The 25,675-nt window shown below is 31.5% G+C and overlaps 1 protein-coding gene across 3 annotated transcripts; it reads right to left on the bottom strand.

The window, feature by feature from the left end:
* Positions 1-267: 267 nt before the first annotated feature.
* LOC139520374 (cartilage matrix protein-like) lies at positions 268-25,675 on the bottom strand. Of its 3 annotated transcripts, none has more exons than XM_071312960.1 (7): positions 24,694-25,305; positions 22,578-22,635; positions 10,095-10,670; positions 9,737-9,751; positions 5,185-5,838; positions 3,897-4,490; positions 268-1,872 (listed from the first exon to the last, which is right to left on the bottom strand). In XM_071312960.1, exons 1-7 carry the CDS (start codon positions 24,739-24,741, stop codon positions 1,331-1,333), a joined length of 2,487 nt encoding a protein of 828 aa, XP_071169061.1. In that variant the 5' UTR covers positions 24,742-25,305; the 3' UTR covers positions 268-1,330. The 3 variants fall into 3 exon arrangements, with proteins under 3 accessions (XP_071169061.1, XP_071169060.1, XP_071169062.1); XM_071312959.1 differs by having other exon boundaries at positions 9,737-9,754; positions 24,694-24,990; XM_071312961.1 differs by lacking the exon at positions 9,737-9,751 and having other exon boundaries at positions 24,694-25,675.

The raw sequence follows: 25,675 nt of genomic DNA, 5'->3' as shown, positions 1-25,675 counted from the left end.
TTACGATAAAAAATAGCAATATATATTTTTACTTGAAGTTCATATAAAAATGATTTAAAATTTTACATCAATTAAACATACAAAATCGTTTACAACATAGTTAGATATTTTGATTGATAAATTTTATTCATAGCAAGATACAGTAAGTGAAACTAAATCATTTGTCAAAGCTGTATTGATGTGTTGTGTTTAACACTCGTAAAGTGTATAAGGGCAAAACATTAAAGTAAGATTCAGCTATCACTCGAAAAAGATTAACTTAAAAGATTTAACATAAGATTTTTAATACTGAAAATCTGTATTGTCATCATATTTCACAATGATGGTTTAGTCAATTAAAACAAATCGTTATACAAAAATAAACACAGCGTCCTATATATACATAAAACTAAAAAGTACAATTATGGATCAAGTATAATACACCAAATAAATACTCGTATTACCAAACTAATTTTACCTGCTTGGGCGTTTTCTAGACAAGGCCTTAATATAATTATATTTGTTAAGATAAAAGGCGATTTGCCATTGGGATATGAATTGTTAGATTCACAATCATCGGTAATACAAAATTAAAAATTTTTCAGTACTGGTATGTTACATGTAACAACTAGTACACGGTCTGGAAAATACCTGTTACGTCATTTCAGTAGGATTTCAAATTGATGTACGATTGCATAAGTTTATATTTTATTATCTCATCAAGTACAGATATAATGTAATTGTACCAAAATACTATATTCAAAAGAGAGCTATCACGCATATCAAAACAGTTAGAAAATCAAAATTGGTTGTTATGATTAGAAGAATATTGGGGGGGGGGGGGGGGGGTTGCCTCCCTTTTTTCCACACGAATACACTTTCCTGGATAAGAAAAAAGAATACTAAAAATAAACACTTACATTTAAAAGGGTTAAAGAAAGTTAAGAATATGGATGGTCTGTATCCTTAAAACTGAGTTTATTCACACCATGTTTGAACGTTAACAATGTTAACAATGACTTGTGTTTTGTCTATTATAGGATCTCTCTTTGCTGTGTTGAGAGAAAGTCCCAACTGCACAGTTATTTGCATTTTTTTTAAACTTGAAGGAATCATCTAATACATCAATGACTGCCCTTTATAATTAATATATAAATATGTACATCAACGTAGAAACCATATAATGTTTACATCTTTGATTGTCATGTTGGTAGATATCTTTATCTTACTATTGCGTCTTACGTTAAAAAATATCGAATAAAACAAACTATTTACATTTATTTTTTTACAAAAATAGATAAAATTACTATAAAATCACATGTTTGCTTCTACAAATAAAACACCTGTTAACTTATCCAGCTGCAATCATCGTTGTGCATAGTTTGTCAAGCAACTTTGATCTAGCTCGTAACAAGTTCGAGTATCTCGGTACTTGTAAAAAGTAGTCATGTTTCGGATACGAACACAGATCTCCAGCTGTATCTGTAACCTGCTTGTCTCCGATTCCAATTACCATAAGCTTATAATCAATTCCGTCTTTTATCACACGAACTGCATTTTCAATACTCTCTGTACTGTCATCGACAAACAAAACTCCTAATTTCTTGGCACCTTCTCGGTTCGAAAAGCCCGACTTCATCTTCCTCAGCAAGTTTGGTACTCCCGGATAACTAATGCTTGCAAATGCGGATAAGTTTCTTGTTGCAGAAATTGGAATATCTGTAATCTCTGGACAGTTATCCGTCAATCGCCCGATCTGTAAATTTCCGTTTGAGAAATTGAGGCTGTTCAAAACATCATGGATGAAAAAGTTGATCATTTGAGACTTTCTACTTCCGAGGGCAAAGGCATCATAAGAAAACAAAACATCCAAAGGACCAAGGTCGTTACACACTGAAAGTAAAAATAAGTAATGTTAATCAAATAACAAATACTAATCGATTTTATGATATAATAATTTTTATTTTAACTTAGCCGAGTATGAATTCAAAAACTGTCGATCCGCTTCCAATTAATGATTATCAAAGCAAAGCAAAATTAGACATTTTTTACAAAGCAAACAAATACTTCCAACAATTCTTATTTTTAGGCGGGTATCTTCGGAGACATTTTACAAGGTGAATTTTACTCGATTTTGTTAATTTTTTCGGGTTATCATCAAGTCACTGAATCAACTCCTACAATACAAAATCTGGGCTAAAAATGTTTCAAAGACGACGGTCATATTGATCATAAAATTTAATAAGTGATTCTAAAAGAAACCACATGATACCATCAAGAGGTTGACTATGCTGACATTTACAGGAACAGGACCTAGATATCTTTTGGTTATTTTGTCGTTGGGATGCTGTATATGTATGTCCAACATTTTCTTTTATGTTCCCAGTCATTTTTTGTTTATCCAATTTAGAAAGAAAAAAATGCTACACAACCATAACATATTATTTTTTCATGAGGTAACAATTTGCTTTAATCCTATCATCCTCTCGGCAATGTGTTATCTAATTTAACTTTTTTACATTGAACGCTCTGCTATTAATTGGTTTTAAATAGAGGATAGCATTAAAAAATGTAACCCGCTTATTCATGTGCGAGTAGATTATTACCCTCGTATTAACAAATAAATGACTGGCATATGAATCAAGTTTATATGAAGTCTTTAATCAAAGAATAGTAAACTTTACGTAAGTTTTAAGGTTTATCAATTATGATTGAAGAAATAATAATGAGAGACTTAGCTAAGTGATAAATACTTCCATCGGTCGATATGGTTCATTATGCCATAATTAATTTCCAACATTTAACATTCTGATGTAATATGAATGATTATATTGAAAATAAAGATGAATAAACTTTATGAAGATGTTTATGCCATAGTTACTGCAATTCTGAGTGGCGAGGTCAAGAAGTAGCAAAACAAAATTCTAATCTTTTTACCTTTCTGTTAACACGTAACTTCCGCGTACACAGGTGTTCGAGAAATGAACGCATTTCGAAGATTTTTTATTGTGTATTTCCAACACTTTTTATACCGAAAATTCGTAAATGTCCAGCATAATATTCATGTCTAATTTAAGCTATGGAAAAAGGAAAATGTTATAAGTTGTATTTAGCTCATCATTTCATATATCATGATGTCATGAAAAATCCGAAATGTTTTAGAATCTGTTTTTGACTGATGGACTGTGTTTCACAAGTTGCGATCTATCTGAGTGGTTGAAAATATCGCATTATTTGATTGATTTGATTGATTGAAAGATTTTAAGTGTTACTTTGGTCCTTTAAACTACCAGTTTTAGAAATATAATTTCTTCAAAATTACCCGTTTTATTCTATATACGTATAGCATTCTAAACTTTTTTTTAAATTACAAATTAAAACAAAAATCAGTATGTAAAGCGATCATTATCTCTATTTGATACTGTAACATCATTACTTTGCATATCCTTAGTGGTACAAGATTTTCTGCAAGCCCCCACATTTGTTTTCTAACGTCCTAGCCTCTTTGTTATGACATTATCTGACGCGTGCAATGTTTGATGAGTGTAATGATTACTCTACTCATTTATCTTATGTTTTGTTTTGATTCCTTTACACAGAACAGAAAGGCAAAACCGCGCATGGGGATTGGGTAATACTGTCCATTGAGATAATCCAGAAGAGCAAAAAAATCAGAATCTAAAATTTTACATTAGAATAAAAAATATCAGCACAAACGCTAAGTGTAAAAATTTGATATAAAAGAAACAGCATCGTTTGACGAATGTGTGCTACAATTATAATTTCAAACAAACTCTTTTTTGTGATTATGAAAAAACCTAGTATGTCAACTTAGAAACTACTAGTACTCTTAAACTATTTTTGTTTAACTTAACTAATTTAGACATTGAAACAATTCGGCTATGTTTGAGTCTTACCTGGTATATTGCTAGGCTGGTCAGGAGCAACACTACAAGCTGTGATTGCCAAGAAATCTTTAATAGTACCAAGAGCTGCATGCGAATCTACATGGAACATGAACTTCTGATCAGGATCATTGGCTATTCTTTTAAGTTCAGTCTGGTCCACCTTTTTACCGATTCCTACAGCAAAAAGATGTATTCCAGCATCTCGGCATAGATTTGATTCTTTTTTAGTCTGAAGAGGCCTTCTGGATACACCATCTGTCAACACAATGGCTAATTTTACCGCTCCTTCTCTAGTAAGTCCAGGCCCGAAGCCATATTGTCGTATATAACGTAGAGAGTCAGATGTATTGGTTCGTCCACTGACGTATTGAATTGCGTTTACTTGACGTTTAATTTGCGATTTTGAAAATCCAGAATTGATCATGACTATTGGATGAACCTGGGTACTATATACGACCACACCAACTCTTGTGTTTCCGTGGGTGACATCTAAAATGTCTATAACACTGTTGACAAAAGCCAATTGCTGTTTGAAATCTTCAGGCCAGATGCTATTAGAAGCATCCAACACAAAATAGATGTCGGCGTCCTTGCCATCGCAATCTAATGGATAGAAAAAATAATTCATTGTATTAAAAAAAAGACCCAATATGTGCCATCGTTTATTGCATGCTAGTATTTCTTATCACATTGATTTTCTATCATTAAAAATTATTATGGACCACAGAGTAGAATGCATGACTGTCTAAATGCTTCTGAAATATTCGAATACTATTGGTAGTTTGTTTTTTTTATCTTTAAAGTATATCGGCAGCTTTTTTTAATTTTTTTTAATTTTCTAAAAAGTAAGATAATTGTAAGAAACTGTCATAATTTTTATGAAAAGGATGAAGCAAATATGTTTCTGAAGGTTATCATGGATGTTAATTTCCTCTCTAGATTTAATTATATTAACTGAAACTCAATCTTAAATTTGTATATTTTTCGTCTATCAAAATTTGTAAATGTAAACTTGATCTGACATCTTAATAAAACGTTCTTACTGCTTTTAATAACATTAACGGTACCAATTTGTCTGTACCAGATGCATATTTCAACAATAAATGTCTCCTCAGTGATCATCGAGGACAAAATATTTGAAAATTTTAAACATATTTAAAGAAGAAAGAGCTTATAGCCCTAAAACGACAAAAAAAGTATTTTAATAAGACGGAAACAATATTTATCATAAAATGAATTTTCTAATAAAAACTACGCAGTTTAATGTGTTTTAATTCTTTGTGTCGTAGAAACTTACATGATTGTGCGGGTACATCTCTAAGCACGTAGTTTGACATAATTTGAGCTTGATCTTCAGTTATAGGTTTTAATGAGTATGCTGCTAAACCTCTTTGAATATCAATAGGTAATGGCGTTGTCTGTCTTTGTCCCTGAAAAGGACCTTCTTCATTTCCATTCCACTGCACTGCACTGTTATTGCTATTTTCTCCAAATCGTACTGAAATTTGCTGATGTATATTATCAGGAGTTGTGCTTAAACCATTTAACGTTGGTAATGTAGCAAAGGCGTGCTCTGGATTTTCATTTGATAGTAATATTGTTCTTTGGTGATCTTGTGAATCAGGTTGAATATTGATTTGGATAATATTTTCGTCTTCGTCATTGGTAGTACTATTTGTCGCTTTTGGTATCGTCTCATCATTTACATTGGAAGAAGTTGTAGTAAGATACCTCTCTACTTGAGGCGACCGAGTTAATATATCCCATAACACTTTGGGAGATTCGGTAATGTTTTGCCCTTGACCTTTCTGCGATGTAGGGGATGCTCGATTCGTCTCCTGTAGAGTCAAATAGGTCAAAGGCTGTAGCAATAAAACAGATGGAAGTGTAGTTGCGGGGGTTGTTGTTGATGTTGTAGGCGGTTGAGTAGTCTTTGGTGTGATTGCACCAGCTGTAAAAAAAAAAGATATTATAATACAATAAAACATATCACAAACTGATATAATTTTAAATAACCCAGACAAGAACAATAGAGCATGCTATTATAAAATAAGAATGATTTATTATTGAAGTTTCATCAAACTTCTTTGAATTTCAGACATTCTCTCGATTTTACAGCAGCTGTAATTACTATTTGATGTAATAAATAGCCAAAAATGTGTCATGACGTCATAAATTGAAATAAGATGTCTGACGTCTGACATATATTGCATCAATACATTCTTTAAATATTTTTAATAAAGTATTTGGTCAGATTTAAATAATTTGTCTACGAACTCCTACTTACTGAAATATATATAACTTTTTGTGATGTTTTTGTACAACTGCAGCCTTGATCGTGTCTATTTATATCGCAAATCTCATTCATTCATTTAGAAGATACACATACAGGTAAAAATAAACAAAATTGGGGGAATAGCATGAGCTCCAAAAGGAGCAAGACAGGATAAGCGTCTCCTAATATGCAAGCGACAAACTCACTCTTTGTATAAATGTCTAAATAAGAGATAAGACACAACCAGTTGATTAACAGCTCAGGCTGGCGAATCTTCTTGTTTCTAAAGATATAATTAATGCGACAAAGGTCTACCGATATTCAAATATTGTAAATCTTTTAGGAAGAGAAAAATCAAGATACCAGATGTCAGGGAATTGCATGAACTTCATACGGAGCGAGACAGTGTGTTTTGATATTGTAAGCGTCTCCTGCTATTCGAACATCACCCGCTATGCGTATTCACATTCAATCGAAATGTCACAATCGGCAAAGTTACAAATCAAGCGACCTTATTGGTATCAAAATATCTAAAACACGAATACATGTCGCTTGACAGTTGAAACACAGACACATCTATTGGGGAAACAATTCATGATGTTTTTCGTAAAATTTATGTAGTTTTACTTCATAACTCTGTTGGAACAGTTTTTGTGTAAGGAACACACCTCTTTTGATGTAGTCCGAAAATTTTAACAATACACACGCGTAATGTATAAATTGAGATACGAAAACGGCATATAATAGGGCAGATTAAATATTACTACTGAGAAATGGGAGATTGACAATTGGGGAAAACTCATTAAAGATACCCTGTTGGAAAGTTGAACCATTACGTCTGTAATAAAATTTTGTGTGAATTCGTTTACATGTGGCAATATTTAGGAAAAGATAACGATATAATGCAGACCTTCTTTCATGGTATCAGCTATAACCCCAACTGCATTCAGATTTATGAGGTACAGGCTCTCACTGTGATATGGATTAATGAGTAACAGGACATCATCATTATATCTGATTGTGAAATTAAAGAACTTAGCGAGACGATTTTTCTGTTTGTCTTTGAAAAGGTTCTGTGTAAATTGTGCCTCGTACTATGAGTATAAAAAGTAGGAACCCATAATTGATATCCATAGAAATACTGACTAGCTGTTAAAGTTTCAATCCCCAAACAATACAAATTTGTTTTCGATAAACAAATCCAACGTTTTGATGATATGATCTTCGAATAATTTGCTGTAGGAATCAGTTTGGTTCTACTAAAAGTGATATTTTTGATAATAAGAAATTGGAATTTTTATCTACAATTTCCATTTATGTATAGAACGAGCTATAATAGTATAATAAGAAGATGTGTTCGATCATTGAAGTAGTATTGTAAAGCGGGGGGAAATTCAAAGTTTTGATATACATTTTTGCACTGTAAAAATGTAAAGGTTGTGATTAAACATTGTGGATAACTTCTTTTAATTCTGTTTTGTCTGTGACCAAGTCTATACTGTACTTGCATTACAAACAATGTATATAATAAGAGTCCAATCTAAATGTCTAGATACGGAAACTATACTGGGATGATGAAGATCGAAGTAATAACAACTCAGTTTTCAAAGAAAATTGTATATCAATCTGGTTTTCATCTAAGCCAAACAGCAAACAATTAGAATACATGCATGTTTAAAAAAAATTAAACTAAATGAAAAACATGCATCAAATGCCCCTACTTAAGTTGCAGATTATCTTCAAAGACTTCAATGTTATTCAATTTACATTAAATGTTTTCTTTAAATTAAAATATTTATTTTGTAGATTGTTGTCAGTGGAATACGTAGGCGAGTTTACTGCATTAGATTTCGGTAATGCATGCTACTTTAAAAAAACAAGATCAAAAGTAGACACTAACGGATAGTGCATATCCCCTTCTCCAAAACTAAACTAGAGGCTCAAATTATCCTGAATTGCTCGCCTACATTGCTTTGGTTGTAAAGAAAAATAACACCGTTATCAGCTGTGCTACGACTTAGAGGTTTTCCCAATCAAATATTCTGGAAAATTATTTGCCTTTAAGTTTCGAATGACATTATTTCGATGGCCACATAGTCTTTTTATAGTTGAAGATATGATTACACATCGAGATTCGATGGAAACTAAGTACCAGTGATCAACTTTAAATATGAATTATTTAATATTAGTTTGCTTTTGACGGGCATGTTTTTTTCTGATTGAAACCAAATTAGGATTGCGTTTAGAGGACTGTCCATGTATCATTCTTGTGTGTTTTGAATTTACTGCATGTTTTAGAGAAGAAAACGTACGTGGAAAACATTACGAACGATGTAGAATTCGGACGGCAGTGATAATTAAAGTTCGCATGGTCTTTTATTAGGCCAGGTGAGCTAAAAAAAATACAACATGCTTTATATCATGCTCAATTAAACAGTTTTAACAAAATAGTTTTTGTCTTCTTTTTCCGCCAGTATACTTTAGATACCTACACGTATTTGATCTAGACAAATGCAAAAGGGGAGTGTTATGCGCACATATAACTTTTTTTTTCGCATAACACATTTTTAAACCAGTGAAACAGAATGTTATAACAACTGATAAGTCATTGCCATGTGTAGTAATTTGATCATGTTTTTTTATGTATTTCTCGAATTCGTTTTGTGAGCATCTAGATTTTTCTTACGGATTTCATTTTACTTAAAGTCATAAGAAACGAGTGACCAGTGAAAAATAATGTTCTTCCAATTCTTGAACCAATGCATACAAACATCATAAACTTAGTCTTCTGTGCACGAATTTATCATTTTTTTCGTGTAAATTTCGTATAATCATTAAATATTTTTCAATCGGTCAGTGTTGTTGTGAAAATATGACAGGTAATTAAAGTTCGTGTTTTGAAGCCGAAGTTTAACGATTGTCACCTGTTTGTCAACAATCGACAAAAAATCAACAAAAAAGCATGGAAATTGAGCACGTGTTTAACAAGTAAGTTCAGATAATAGTTCATTTTAAGGATATCCATGCGTATTGTGATCACCGGATTTTTACGAGATGGGTCACACTGAGGTCACTTTGCATACGGAAAATAAGTCGGGGGAATTGCTTCCTGGAAGGAAGCAATTAAAATAAAGTAAACTTCTTCTAAATATGAATAAATTAAAGAATTTTCTTCAGAAAAAAGTATATGTACATAAGTTTTACAATGAAAACTATCCATTGAGTTATAAAAAAACGTATGCATTATTTTTTTTTATTTGAGGTTTCTTATGACTTTAAGATAACCATGAAAATCTTTGTTTCAACAAATGAAACTAGCTAAAGTTTCAGAAATGCTTCCATTTGAACCCCTTCTTTTGACGAAAAATCAACAGATTGAGCAGATATTCATTAATTTAAACGTATGTATCAAGTGGTCTTTCTAAAAAAAAGCTACAAAAAATAAATAAAAATTGGATGCGTAAAAATAAAAATAAACAAATTAAGCAACCAAACAGCAAAAGAGGTCTATAAATAATAAGTTATGAAACTAACTATAAAAAGAATACTGGTACGTTAAATGAATTTTACTCACCTTGTTCAAGAATTTCTACTTGAAGATAGATGGAAGTATGATTAATAGAAGATACCCAAATTTGAGTAGAAACGTTAAATAGACAAAAATAAAGTAGAATTTTATGTATGTGACTTGACACACTAACATTCTGTATTTTTAAACCAAATTTAATCTTGATGAAATATGAAAAATGTTGATGTTATGAGTTTCATTTATAAGACAATTATAAACGCTATCAAAGTAGAAATGGACTCATGAAATATATGAATACTAGAATTGCACTCAAGCTGCAAATAGCTTATGCAAATAATAGAATTTAATGGAAAAATAAAGTAAACTGTAAGTCTAAGCAGCTCATATATTAAAGTTTCCTTACCAACGCACGTGCTTGTAGGAAGTTTGTAGTTAAGTCCATCCAGTGCTTTAAAATCCCCGACTTGGAATACAAAATGTTCGTCTGGATCACTTGCTACTTCTTTAAGTTCTTCGATATCTGCTCGTTTTCCCACACCTATTGTAAAAAGTTTAACCCCTGCTGCTTTCACTTTTGTTGCTTCTTTTCGAGTTGCCCTTTTGTCTTGAGATCTACCATCACTGATGATAATGGCCACGTGAGTTGTGTTGCTTCTTCCTCCATACCATTTTTTGAACATATGAGTTCGTAAAAACCTCAAAGCTTTTTCTGTTCTCGTTTTCGATCCATGTTTATGGGGTATCCTTCTTATTGCTATCCTTAAAGATGGAAGATCCATATGCGAACGCAAGTAAAAACGTACCCAAAATGTTTGTGCATACAGTATCACTCCAACTCTTGTCTGTTTCGGTCCAGGTCCAATGTCGAACTTGCCAACAACTTTTTCTATAAAGTCCAACTGACGTGTAAAGTCCTGATCCCAAATACTTCTAGAAGTATCTACGAGGAAAACCAGATCAACCCCTCCACATGCTAGTGCTGAAAATATATCGAAAGAAACATTAGTTTATAAAATAAAATAAACGTTGTTGAGTATGATCTAAGAATTAATTGATAAATAAAAATCATAAAAATTAGATTTAGTTATATTTAAAAAAAAAAAAGAATGGTCGTATTGTTTGTATCGGTTAGACATTTCATATGCAGTTAACATGAATTTTTCAGTCAGATGTTTTCCGATGATTCTGTTTTTTTGTCTTTGCAGACGTTCATGTAACTTCATAATATTCTGAAAAGAGACTTGATAGGTTGTAATTGACCGTAAGCAAATGGTAATGAATTTTAACGAACTGGGTATTCTGAAAATTCACTGAAAATCTGAATATGACTTTCTTAATTTCCCTCAAAGAAAAACTGCCTACCCTTTAAAAGCACCTGAATTCAACTAGATATTCAGTGAAGCTCATGTGTTGGTTAATAGTTGTTTTGTGTTTGCAAACATTACTTGTGTTTCATCTTGATTAAAGTATGGCCATGGTCTTGTTTGTTATTTTATTTCATTTGGGGTTTTTTATCATCTTAAATGTTGTCAGTAAACTTCCATCATTATAATCGTTTATTGGTTAAAACATCACGTTCATCATTGTCTGTATGCCCTTTTGTGTTTCTTTGATGAATATGGCGTGACTCTGTGCTTGTTCATCACGTCGTTGTGTTGTGTTTGTTAGCATGTTTGGTTGTTTTAATAGTGATTGGGTTGATGATAGTGTTGGTTGCTGTGCCCCTGTTTTTAACATGTTTGCATTTTGTGTTTTGTTTTGTTCACACAAGTTTATATGTTTAAATTGCTGTAGCAAGTCAGGAATATGTTGTCCATTTGTTGTTGTGTTTGAGCTTGTGGTTTTGCCAATTGATGAGGGACTTTCCGTTTTGCGTTTTCCTCGGACTTCAGCATTTTTTGTGATTTTACTTTTTTCCAATAATACCGGGTACACACAAAAAAAGTCTTTACATGGAATATAATTTAAACTGATTTTCAACAAAATTAGCTTACGTTTAGTTTGTCACTATTCTACAGAGAAACTGAGACATTGTTTATAAATAAACACTTAAAGCATTTATAGAATGACACATTAATTGATATTTGTTTTATAAGGGGAACATATATAGTTGTTGTATTAAAGGGGTATATTAAGATGTTTGTACTTTACGGAAAGGTTTGTAAAGCAAAATGAGACAACATTGATTACTAAACAATATGCCTCATTACATAGATCAAATCAACAGAAAGTACTTTTCGATTAATTTTAGCAGTAAAACAATTACATTGTTTATTTCTAGTTATCTGATGGAGACGCCAGAAGAAACATTTGGTAATTTTCAACGAGAGTTGCGTAATCTTTGTATATACCATTACCCCTGACTATCAAAGAAAATATGTAGATTTGCTTCTATTTTTATTTTTTATAACTATTATTACTTATACCATATTGTTTCAACAATAAACACATTTCATTATAAAATCGGATAATTTATTAAGCATAAGAATTATTAAATCCACTTCTTCGTCATCTGGTAATGTATGCCGTCATTATATGCCTATTGATCTATTCCTATAAATTCCCCTTTAGTAATGCAAACACGTAAAGTAGAGGGGGATTAGTTTACATTTTCAAAGATTTCCATGTAATCATTTTTCAATAAAAATATATGAATGGTTCGTTCAAAGTTCGCGGAAATATCGAATTCAAGTATAAATCCACTTAAACACTTCTTCATTATGGCAATGCATCACGTTACCTTAAAAAAATCTGAAGTACATGCTTAACTCTAACAATAATACGACTAAATGATGAGGAAGGCAGTTGGTTAAAATCATATATTATAGAATTCCTCTTACTTGTTTACATATAAAAGTAGTACTTTGCTCTTGAAAAGGGTATGTAAACCTTGAACTCCTGAACTTTTAATGACTTCCCTATTGCTATTGTGATTGAAGAAGATAATTAGTATCAGTAAAATCCATTTCAATACTTGACATCTCTAGTAAATACACTAAAAACATCCTTCTTTGCTGTGTATCTATTTTCAAAAACTTAGCTTCAAATTTTTCAGCATGCATGGCTGATCATGTCTCTATGTGTGCTTATTATTTTCATTATCAATTGGGGCCTCGGTGGCCAAGTGGTTTAAGTAGTTCTACTACTGTTTTCACTAGCTAGGAAACACTGGGGTTGTGAGTTCGAACCCCGCTCCTGCGGATGCACTCGAATCTTAATTGACTAGGATTGTCAGTTTTCCAATCGAAGGTCGGTGATTTTCTCCGGGAACTCCTGTCTCTTTCACCCATAAAATCTGACCGCCACGAAATAGCCTAAAAGTGGCGCTGAAAAAGGGGCGGGGCCGGTAAAACACCAACAATCAGTCAATCAATCATTATTAATTTATAAGTGTTATCTTTTTTATTATCCTTATTATTATGATCATTATTTTTTTTCTATTAGCTTCTTATTCGGTTTCCCGTGCATGCATCAAATGGTTATTGACATATTACCTCATTAAACTGTTGGTGTTTTTTTTATGTAGCATGCACTATGAAATTTCGCTCGTCGTTCTTTGCATAAAAAAATGACCGTTTCTATATATTTCAACAGGCTTTTGGTCATGTAATTCTTGCTGTGATATTAATTAATTGGTATGTATTAGTTTTCAAATTTCTGTTCTCGATCGAACTTGATAAAATTCATTCAAGAAACTCTACTAATTATACGTTTTATAACTGGCTTGGTGGGTTCTACCCTGTAGTTAAAGTCATAAAAATGGAATCTATCTGTTAATCTTAAAGTCATAAGAAACCTCAAATTAAAAAAAAATAATGCATATGTTTTTTTTATTACTCAGTGAATAGTTTTCATTATAAAAATTATGTACATATACTTTTTTATCAAGAAAATTCTTTAATTTGTTCATATTTAGAAGAAGTTTACTTCCAGGAAGCAATTCGCGACATATTTTCCGTATGCAAAGTGAACGGAAGCGTATTAGGGACATAGTAAAAATAAAATTGGCAGTGAAATTTTTTTTCAAAGTCGAAATTTTGACATTTCAAATCTTAAAATTTCGACTTTAACTCGAAATTTTAACTTTCCTTATCTCGAAATTTTGACTTTCTAACATCTTGAAATTTCTACTTTTTAAAAAGTCGAATTTTGACTTTTTTAAAACTCGAAATTTTGACTTTAGAAAAAGTCGTAATTTCGACTTTCTTAAAACTCAAAAAGTAAGTGTTATTTAAATATGATTTGCAATTTTCTTGTTAGCACTGTATTTAGAGCAACAGATGTTAAACGTGTAAAGCCAGATTGAACGAACAGTTATAAGCAGAAACATACTAAACTTTGAAGTTTGTTGATGTTTATATGTTGGTCTTATTCCTCATGCGAAATTATGTAATAAATAGGCAAAGTCGTTTGAAGCTTTAAATGTTTGAAGTTTCGAATTTCTTTAAAATATTGTACCGTTGTACAAATATTTACAATACACAAATGATGGTATATTTTATTTTATCATCTTGGCTTCCACAAACAAAACATTATATATCCTGAGCTCTTTTATGAAATGTTTCATACAGAATATGTGATTTAATAAATAAAAGTAACAATGGAACTTGCCAATAAAATAAAAAACCTAAGCCTTTTTAATATATTTTTTTTCAATTAGGATTAAGAACAAGAATGATGATAACATGTTTTTCTAATACTTGCAACAGGATGTTGAAAAGGCAATCATCCATTGCAGATACTCCCTGTCATATATATATTGTATTTGTTCTATTTGTATGTTATTAGAAATAGTCAGTTGCTTCCTGAAGATTTACTCCGAGCATCTCGGTTTCCTTTGCCGATTTCAAAGAAATAAGGCGAATAAAAACTAAAAATTGATGTTAAAGAACAAAAGAAAAAAACTTGAATGTTGATTATTTGTGGATGACCCAGTAAAACACTAATTATTGGCAATTTTGTATGGGTATATTTTGTACTAGATTCTATAGATATCGTGAAACTTTGTAAATCTAAGTTTTTTATCAATTACTTTGAACATTAAAAAAATCATTTTTCGAAAAATATAACGGTTGAGGTTTAAAGGAACCATTAGGACATAGTAATTCAAAATTTTAATTCTCAGATGTAATTTTTTTTTTAAATTCCTACGGTCAAATTAACGTCAAGAAAACATCCGTATGTTTCATGCTTTGACTTTGAATCTTCATTTATATAGAAACAATTGAAATTAATTATCTTTATTCAAATTCCTGGCCAATAATAAGTGTGTTTCAAATATGAACGAAGTGGACACTCATCACTTCTTCAATACTCTCAAGTGTGAAAGTATAGTAATCATTGTCAATGAATCATTGTCTGTTCACTAACTTATGTCTGACAAAATGTTCTTGAATCATAAGAAAATTTGTTATCAACACTATATTGTCTATAAATTGGTCACTATGACTTGTTCGTTTTCGCAATCTAATTACTTTTACACTCATCTTGGAAAACCGTAATCACTAAAAACTAGAATAAACTAGTGGGTTTGATAAATAATTTAGAAAATTAGCTTAGTTTAAAATTTCTTTCTTTTTATTCTCAAATAAATCATAAACATGTTGAAACCTACTTGTAATTCTATTATTTGATGTATTGTTGATAGTTAGATTTAAGAACATTTTGATGTAACATAGTTAATGTTTTACATTATTTCAATTTAAGATATATATAAATATAAGTGTTTATTGCAGAAATATATTAGATTTAAGAAATTTCACAGTTTGACATTGTAAAAGATACAAACAGTTTTACCAGGGTAACCACAAAATATTAAGTTTTGAATCGGATTTTTTATTTTTGAAATAATGTCCTTGCACTTGAAACATTCTTTGCTCAACGAAAATAACATTGAAGGTTAAAGCTTTACTATTTATACGGAAAACAAAAAGTTAGTCATATGAAATAAATTTCTAGCGATTATAAAGTTATAGAATTTTTTAAGCCAATGCATGCATGTAAACTAAACAAGTCGTTTGTGTGCGATTTTATATTTATTACGACTCCTTCACGTTTAATCTAAAACTAATATTTCATTTCTCTTCTTGATTTGTATTTGAAAACTTTGGCTGCTAACTGTTGTTAAATTATATGGTGTATTCAATTTTCATTCACAATTGATTCATAATATATTCTTACCACGTGTGTTTACCTAAGCTTTTATTACGGTATATACCCTTCGCTCTTGCGATTTAAGTTGCCGAATTTCCAACGAATGGCGTAAGAATGGTTGAGGTAACTGCATACGAAAAGGGTGTGTGTAAATTATAGTATGGGAAGACAATAATTCAAAAAACAGATAATTTTCCAAGCTTTAGATCAAATAAAGGATATTCTTTTTACAGAAGTCTATGTATAATTGTTTGATAGTAAAAACAGAGCTATTTAAGAATATAAAACCTATTCAACTTTTTGTTTAATTTCAAATATCATGTGACATAAAGTATTTTAAATCAATTTAATGTCGTGTCTCAACATCAAAATATATTTTACGGCTTGTGGAAGTCTGTCTGTCTGACAGTAATCAGTGGCGGATCCAGAACTTTTCCTAAGGGGGTCCGCTGACTGACCTAAGCTCCAGTCATGCTTCAATGATTCCCTATATAATCAATATAAATAAATTTTTCCCACGAAAGGGGGGCCCGGGCCCCCCAGGCCCCCCTGGATCCGCTTATGGAAGACAAAATAACTCAATGTTGTCACACAATCGCTATATGCGAATCATTTTCTTATTCACATATAATCTTTTTGTGTTCGATATCCTTGATAGAATTTAGAGAAACAGCGTATCAAATTATTATGAGGGCATCCAAACCTAAAACTAAATTTCAGAACTTTTTAACTTATAACGAATATATATTATCTTACCAAGACCGGATGAAAATATATCGTCTACACCCAAAAACTGAAGGATTCACAGTGAAAAGACCGAAAGGAATAAAATCAGTCGTAGCAACAGATAACAATGAATACCCCCTCAAAACTCATACAATCTAAATATTTTTCCCAAACTGCAGAGTTGCAATCAGGTGCTAATTTGCGATTCAGATTTTTTCATTGGATTTTAAGACATTTGTTATTTCCTTTACTTCAGCAAAAGATTTTTTTTATGGTTTTACAATAGTTTCTTTATAAGAGCTAGTTTATCATTATTAACGCATGCTTTCTGAATCGTGCACTATCAAGATTGCATTATAATGAAGGATAATAGAATATGTCTACACAAGACAATCAGATGGATATAAAAAAGAAAATTATAACCTGGATCTTATTCCCCCTTTTGATATTAAAGCTGTCTATAATTGAAATCCGTATCTATATTTGATTTCCAATGATTGAGACTTTGTTTGATATGTTTGTGTGGGTGCTGGATGATTAAGATTATAAAACTTATCTTTGTTTTTCACTCTTTTCTAATAATATTTTCATTTGATTTACCTACAGATTAAACGCTTATTTACTCCGTTGATAGATATAAATATTGATAACTGATTTCTGGTTTATAGACAGACACTTTGTTGTTCTATCCTTGAACGTTCCTGAAAGGTTATAACATGCCAGATGTATGTTAAAAGTTGAAGAGGTATTCAAAGTATTGAGGTATTTTCCGCACAAATAGTTTCCGTATTCTTTTACGTTAAAATCACCTGATTTTTTTTTTTGCACAGTGTTTTCAAAATAAGTGTTTTTCATATTCAAAATGACGTAAATCTCATTAAAACTGTTAACTGTTTTGTATGAGTCTTAGAAACACTGGAAGGATAAGGTTGAGGTATATCGAACACTTTAACTTACATCTAGAAATTGACAATGAGGGTCGGTTGAAAACAAAACTTTACGACAAAAGAGATGATTTCAGCTTTCCAATTGTGAACTTTTCATTTCTAAGTAGCAACATTCCAGCAGCACCTGCATACGGGGTATATATCTCCCAATTGATACGATATTCCCGTGCTTGCATTTCCTATCATGATTTTCTTGATAGAGGGTTACTGCTCACAAGAAAGCTATTAAACCAAGAGTTCCAAATGGTGAAGTTGAAATCATCCCTTCGTAAATTTTACGGACGCCATCACGAGTTGGTTGACCGTTATGGAATAACCGTTTCACAAATGATATCGGATATGTTCCTTACGTCGTAACTACAATCCCCTTCCCTTTCATGAATGTGACCTACCGAATTAGACTATTTACCGGATTTGTAATCACATAAGCAACACGACGGGTGCCACATGTGGAGCAGGATCTGCTTACCCTTCCGGAGCACCTGAGATCACCCCTAGTTTTTGGTGGGGTTCGTGTTGTTTATTCTTTAGTTTTCTATGTTGTGTCGTGTGTGCTATTGTTTTTCTGTTTGTCTTTTTCATTTTTAGCCATGGCGTTGTCAGTTTGTTTTAGATTTATGAGTTTGACTGTCCCTTTGGTATCTTTCGTCCCTCTTTCTTTAACAGTTGCGTACCAAATACAAAGCAGTTTACATTTAAGAGTCTTTTGGTTTATACTAGCGCTACAAATGGCTAAAATACTACAATTATAGTTACCAATATTATTAATACCAAACTAGAGGCTCTAAAGAGCCTGTGTCGCTCACCTTGATTCATTACAAAATTGTGTTTTGGTGTTAGTGATATGTTTGTTGATCTTACTTTATTGAAAAATCTTGCTGCTTGCAATTATCTCTATCTATAATGAAATTTGCCCAAAAGTGACAGTGGAAATTTACAAAATTTATGAAAATTGTTAAAATATGACTACAAAGGACAATAACTCCTTAAGGGGTCAAATGACCACTTTGGTCAAGTTGACCTTTTTGTAGCTCTTGTTTTGCTGTACATTATTACTATTTATAGTTTGCCTCTATCTATAATAATATTCAAGATAATAAACAAAAGCTGCAAAATTTTCTTAAAATTACCAATTCAGGGGCAGCAGCCCAACAACAAGTTGCCCAATTGGTCTGAAAATTTCAGGGCAGATAGATCTTGACCTAATGAACTATTTTATTCACAGCAGATTTTCTCTAAATGCTTTGGTTTCAGAGATATGAGCAAAAAATTGCATTTTAACCTATGTACTATTTTTAGCCATGGCGGCCATCTTGGTTCACGGGCGGGGTCATCGGACACATTTTTTAAACTAGATATCCTAAGGATGATTGTGGACAAGTTTGGTTAAATTTGTCTAAGTATCTATAGAGAAGATTTTTGTAAAAGATTACAAAAATTTACAAAAAAAACTGTTAAAAATTGACTGTAAAGGGCAATTACTGATTAAGGGATCAACTGACCATTTTGATCCTGTTGACTTATTTGTAGATCTTACTTTGCTGAACTTTATTGCTGTTTACAGTATATCTCTATCTATAATAATATTCAAGATAATAACCAAAAACGGCAAAATGTCCTTAAAAATACCAATTTAGGGGTTTCAGGGGAGAAGATTTTTTTAAAAGTTAACGACGACGGACGCAAAGTGATGAGAAAAACTCACTTGGGGCTTCGGGCCAGGTGAGCTAAAAAACACTTTTTTCCTATCCTAAAACGAGCTTTGAAAGTAAAGAAAAATGATCGACGTGACATGAAATATATTGCACGAAATTTAACAGGAAATATGCTTCAGTATAAATATATACAATATTAGGTCAATGTCAGAAAAATATCATACTTTTTTTGTACGCATCTTAGAAATTGGGGATTTTTTTAAGTCGAGGTTTACCGCGCCCTTTTCTGTTTAGTGCCGAATATATAAACAAATGATATTTTTCTGACATTGATCTTATATTGTTTTTATAAGGGCAGCTGAAAAATATCTACAAAAATTCATGAAAATGTTAACTTAAAAAACTAGAACGTATTTTTTTTTATCCTTAAATGAATCTTAAATTGCGAAGAAATGTGAAGTGATATGAAATGGACATTGTACGAAATATCCCTTTGTTACTATATTTGGTAGATGAAGACAACAGGAAGTTTTCTAGTTGCAGACGTCATTCAATTCTAAGGACGGACAAGTTCGCAGTATTTTTTTCTATTATCTCAATTCGGTCAAGTGTTAATTGTTAATTGTACATTTACTGATAAGAATTGAAGCATTTGTTCATGAATCAGAAAAATCAAGGAAGTTTATGTAATGTGCATCAATAATTTTAAGGACGGACAAGTTCGCAGTATTTTTTTCTATTATCTCAATTTGGTCAAGTGTGAATTGTTAATTGTACATTTACTGATAAGAATTGAAGCATTTGTTCATGAATCAGAAAAATCAAGGAAGTTTATGTAATGTGTATCAATAATTCCCGTTTCATAAGTTTTCTCTGAAATTGTAAATTTATACACATACTTAATATCTAATAAGTGATGTTTTAAGTGATAGAAAAGGGAAAGTCCAAAACACGATCGCTTTTGATAAATCACAAGTGAATTAGTTATTTGCAATTCACTTGAAAATCCAACGCACACTTCCACGACACAAAATAAAAGGGCATTCCTGAACAATCATAAGTCTGTTATTTTCCGTCAGAGGTTCAACCTGAACAAAAATGACGAAATAGACCTTGCTTCAATCTTATTGATATCAGAAATTAATTAAGTATCGATACAACCAACCGTTTATTTTCAAGTCTGCCAAACAATCCACGAAACCGCTACCAAAATTATTTACTCCTATTTGTATCAGCACACAGGTTTCGAGGTTCCTGTGAAACTAACTACTCAAGAGGCTGTGTGAATTTAACCGATTGTAGAGATATGAAAAAAATGGAAAGACTGTTAAGAGTAGATACACCATGCGGTCATTGTCTCGTAAAGTAGTAAAGACACATTTGGCTTTTTGCATTTCACACTATTATTCTTAATTTTAAACTTTAACAGATGAATATTGCGTCATAATTAAAGAATGGTCAAAGCAGATACAACAAAGACTTTACTGATTCAGAGTTGCAGCTTACAAGAAAGGTATTCATCATAGGTTCTTTATAATTCAATTCAATTTATGCTTTTATAAAATTGATTGAACGTTATGGACTAACTGGTTACAGATTAGGTGCTCCCTTTCCCTCGTTTGTGGCATCACCGAGTTCAACATCATACCTATTGTTACTTGCAGTGAGCAATACGTAGAATGCCACTAACAGAGCAAAAATTGCATGTCCTTCCGAAATACCTGCGTTCATCCCATTTAATTTCTTTTTTTGTGGGGGGATTCACATTTCTCGGACTTAAGTGTTTTGGGTTCAGTTTTATGAAATGTGGATTCTTGTTTGTGGTTTCATCATCTCAGTAGTCAGTTTATAAGTCCTGGCCTAATTTATAACTTGTACAGTTTTCGTTATTAAGTATTTATTAAGTAGCTAAGGTTTAAACATTCCTAGTATTATAATGTTAGATTTAAAATTTGGATAAGTTATAAATTATAATGATAGGTTAATTTGGATATTGTATTAGATGCATTTTGATCGTATAGCTCTTTATGTATTTTATATGTCTTCTTCATCGGTGGCTTTCAAATGGTTTGAACATTTCTGATGAAGGTAAATCACGACAAGCATTTCGGACGCACGTAATGCAAAGGTATATTTATTTAACAAGCAAGAATCCGAAAGTGTACATGAATATGTGCAGCAGCCTCGTTTGACTTTATACCTAGTAGCATATGATAGAGAAATTAAGTAAATCAACATGATAAGAGACACTTTAATCAACAACTATGGTTATAAATGTCTCATTTTAAAACTTTAGTTTCTATTACTATGTTCTTGTGTAAAACTGTATTAAAAAAAGTTTCAGTACATCTGTTCTATTTAAAGTCCCGTTTCATTTTATATTTATAGACATATATTACATTTTCTCTTTTGTTATCTGTTCCTTCTGATGCATATACTAATTGTATTGCACTTTAAAGATAAGTGTTTTACAAATTGATGATAATCGTAACAGGAAAACCAATTTGATAGCAATTGAAAATAACAATTGTCAAAAAGTGTTATGTAATTATGGTAATGATATCAACTTCACGAAATTTGTTTACTTACTTTAAATAGCCTTGACCTTCAACCATGAGCTTGTAACTTTTTTTCTTAATTTTATTGCATTTGATAAAAATGGAAAAGCTATAAACGTTTTATGCCAGTGGGGTGCATTCAGTTAATGATTTAAATGTTCTTTCATTTAACCGCTGTACAAGGTTTTTCAGTATAGCAGACAAGCATGAAATTGAGAATAAAAAAGGGGAATGTGTCAAAGAGACAACAACCCAACCAAAGAGTAGAAAATTGTCCAAGGCCACACATGTTCTTTCAACATAGCGGGAAAAACACAGTCGGATGCATGCTTCAGCTGGTCCCTAACAAACGGTCTTCAAAAATAAAAATGTTCATTTAGTAGTAAATTGTGTATTCACCGAAGAAGACATTACTCACTTGTTGTTTTTTTTTGTGTACTAATTTTGTGACTATTTGTTTTAAACTATCAACGAACACTCGTCTCTACAGTTTTACAGTTTCAAAAACATCTTTATCGCATCGAGTCTTCGCAAGCTGTAAATAAATTGAAGAAGTCCAACAAAGATCAGGCCAACAAAACAGTGTCGCTTTTTAAAAACCACATAGTATTTTTAATGTTTTTACCACTCAAGAGAGTTTTGAAATAGACATTAAATGTGGGGTTTTTCTTTCTAATACTTGACTATTTATAACATATGGGGATTTTCTAAATACTTAGTGATTTAGATATTTTCGAAATGGCCCGTATATGTTTCCAAGAAATTGAGGTAATACTGTATGCATGCGATGAATTGATATACGCTTTGATATTAATGAATGACTTATATTGTTGAAAATTATACTTACTTGGAGGTATTTTTGATTCTGGTCCTCTTAACAATAGCATTTGTTCTCCATTAACGCTCTGTAACATAAACATATACTTTGAAATGGACATAGAAACTATCAGTATAAAAACATAACATTTTTTACTTGCCTTTTGAAGTTTGAATAGACAATTTTGTGCAGGGGAAAAACATAAATCATATATAATACCGATTCCATGCGCTCAACAAATATTTCTAAATAACCAAATAGGAACGAAAATCCAACAATATAAAAATACGAAATGTTTTAAATCTTCAACAGTGTTTTAAAATCTTTGCTTTAAAATATAATTATATATAGTTTACGACATATGATTTGATCCTAGCTTTACGAGTATGGATATCATTGAAATATAGTCATTAAGAAATGTCCATTTCTTTATTGACAACTAAGATCACTCTGTTGAAAAGTTTGTTTTTTAATAATACTTCAGCTGATCAAATAAGTAAGTTTTGATGTGTTGTGGTAACTGTGGTGTTGTCTTGAAACTGCATTAGAACTGTTTCATTTGCATTAAAGAGCATATTATAAAGGATATCTGGCGCTGATTAACAATGCATCAGCGGTAAGGTGTAAACCTATGGTAAGCCACAGTCAAATTCTATAACAGACATCTCTGTTTTCATACCAATTAACACATTCACATTTTTAACCAGATTTTCACAGGTGTTTTTACAAATGTTATAATAGTGGTAATTTGAAAACTGTTCATTAGACATGATATAACTACACTGATATCTATAGCTATGAATACGCTAAGTCATCTTATAATGTAACCCAGAAAAGATATTAAGTAGGTTGATGATGTTTCCTTTTGTCAGCAACAAAGGGTTTCTGAATGATACAGATAGTATTGCTAATTCGTTTATTCGATTCTGGGTTTTTTTACAAAAAAATATGTGCCTTAAACATGAACTCCGCCAATGTCTGCTCTTTAACATGCTTATAAATGAATGCATAATAAATACCAGGGGGAAAATGTACGCCAGACGCGTTTTCGTCTACAAAAGACTCATTAATGCCACTCGAATCCAAAAAAGTTAAAAGGACAAATGATGCACTAAGTAGGAGAGCATTTCGAGCATATGTTATCTGTCCCAATTTTTACATTCACGGTATTTATCTGACAAAATGTTTCAATGTTGTTTGGGAAACAAACAAATTAATAGTTTACAAAATTGAGAATGGAAATGGGGAATGTGCCAAAGAGACAACAACCCGACCATAGAAAAAAAAAACAAAAAACAAAAAACAAAAACAGCAGAAGGTCACCAACAGATCTTCAATGTAGCGAGAAATTCCCGCACCCGGAGGCGTCCTTCAACTGGCCCCTACGCCATACTAATTTCCAAATTTACACGTAAGAAATACTTCCGTATTTGGTTTGATTGTAGATGACTGACAGCGGCACATGTTTCTTGCGTTTTAAGTTTTAAAATAATTAAAAATTCTATAAATCAGCTTTAGATTGGGGAAAGCGAAAAGGAATTGTGGAATTGGAAAAAGAATTCTGACTGCTCCTTCAGGAGAAGAAAATTTTTCGTGCAGATCTTAAAATGAAATTTTTTCAATGCTGTAGTATTTTCCTACTTTCTAAAGAAGCTAACCGCATAGGTTCCCACAGTGTTCATTTTATTTCTATATAATCCTACCATTAATGACGTCGAAAATAAGATATTATAACCAAATCGTTGTGCATTAACATAATATCGTTTTCTCATGATTAACAGCATGCTTCATTTATTGATAATAATAACATAGGTCAAAAACGAAAACACCCTTTGTTACAATTCTATTATCATTTTAAATTGGTTTGTATATTGAATAACATCTTTACTATGAAGATGTATTTTTGTTGCTCTCTCTGTTTCCCTTTTTATTGAACTATTAACAAGATTGCACTGGGTCATTCGAAAGAAAAAAAATAGTTTTGTTTTCAGTAGTAAATGCAAACTATAATATAAGTTCCCCATTTCCTTTTTCAATTTTATGTTCACAGAAAGTCAAATACGCAATTAAACTGTAAAATAACAAACTTTAATCGATGGTAATTTTGAAACGAAATAAATTATCAAAGAATTACTGTGATACTTACGAAAAAATATAAAAATACAATACATGTTGACCACACTTTAACATCCATTTCGGTGCAAAAGTTATATAAGTAATTGTCAATTGTATATAATCCAAATATACATGTATCTTCACGTTGTCATCCGTATATCTAGTTTTTACGTTAGCCAATGAAAGCAGAGCTTATTTTTCCTTTTTTTCAAATATCTGATGAAGAAAATATACTTTTCCTACAATTCAAATATTGTATTTATCCATTCGTATTAAACTTGTATCTGATAATTATCATATAGTATGGGTGTAGTACCTCTTTATATTTAAGAGGCAGGTGTCGATTTCCTTCCGGTAAATATTATTTTAATACGGAAAATCATTACTGTTCTAGAATCATTACGAAATTCTGGAATTTGATTCGCCTACGTCAACCAATTTGTCCGTTGTCGTGGCTGATGATACACCCTTTCCTCGGAATTCAAACTTTAACACTTTACAAATTATTATAAAAAAAAGAAATATTGCACAAATCGCACAAGTGCAATTATGGTGTCAGTAAAATAAATAAAATCTCAAAAAATTCACTTCCAAGCGCAATATTCAAACTATCCTATCTTAAGCAATTTGAATAGATAACAATAACTAAAAATTATCTTTTCTTTTGTAATTTGCTCAGTCGTAAGATGCACTGGATCATTTAAAGTTCTATAGCTTTATCTATCTTTATCTTATTATATAGTATGATAGAGTACCACCAGTCAATACATTGGCTTAATAACAAAACAAGTTCAGACGCGGTTTCTATAAACAAATGTAAACATACAACATTTGAGAATCCGATGTATGACATATAAATCTGCACGGATTATATAACGGGAAGGACTATGATACCTTTTGTTTTAAAACTCGGTTAAGGTGCAGCTACTTGTTTAAGTTAAGGCTACAACAATCGTATGTTGACATCCTGGTATCTTTTGGTTTTTGCTTTGTCTCGTAGAGTTGATGTCTCA

This window comes from Mytilus edulis, chromosome 4 (assembly GCF_963676685.1).
Source record: "Mytilus edulis chromosome 4, xbMytEdul2.2, whole genome shotgun sequence".
NCBI classification, from domain to species: Eukaryota; Metazoa; Mollusca; class Bivalvia; order Mytilida; family Mytilidae; genus Mytilus; species Mytilus edulis.
The sequence above is the reverse complement of the archived record's forward strand: the minus strand, read 5'-3'. Positions and strand labels throughout refer to the sequence as shown.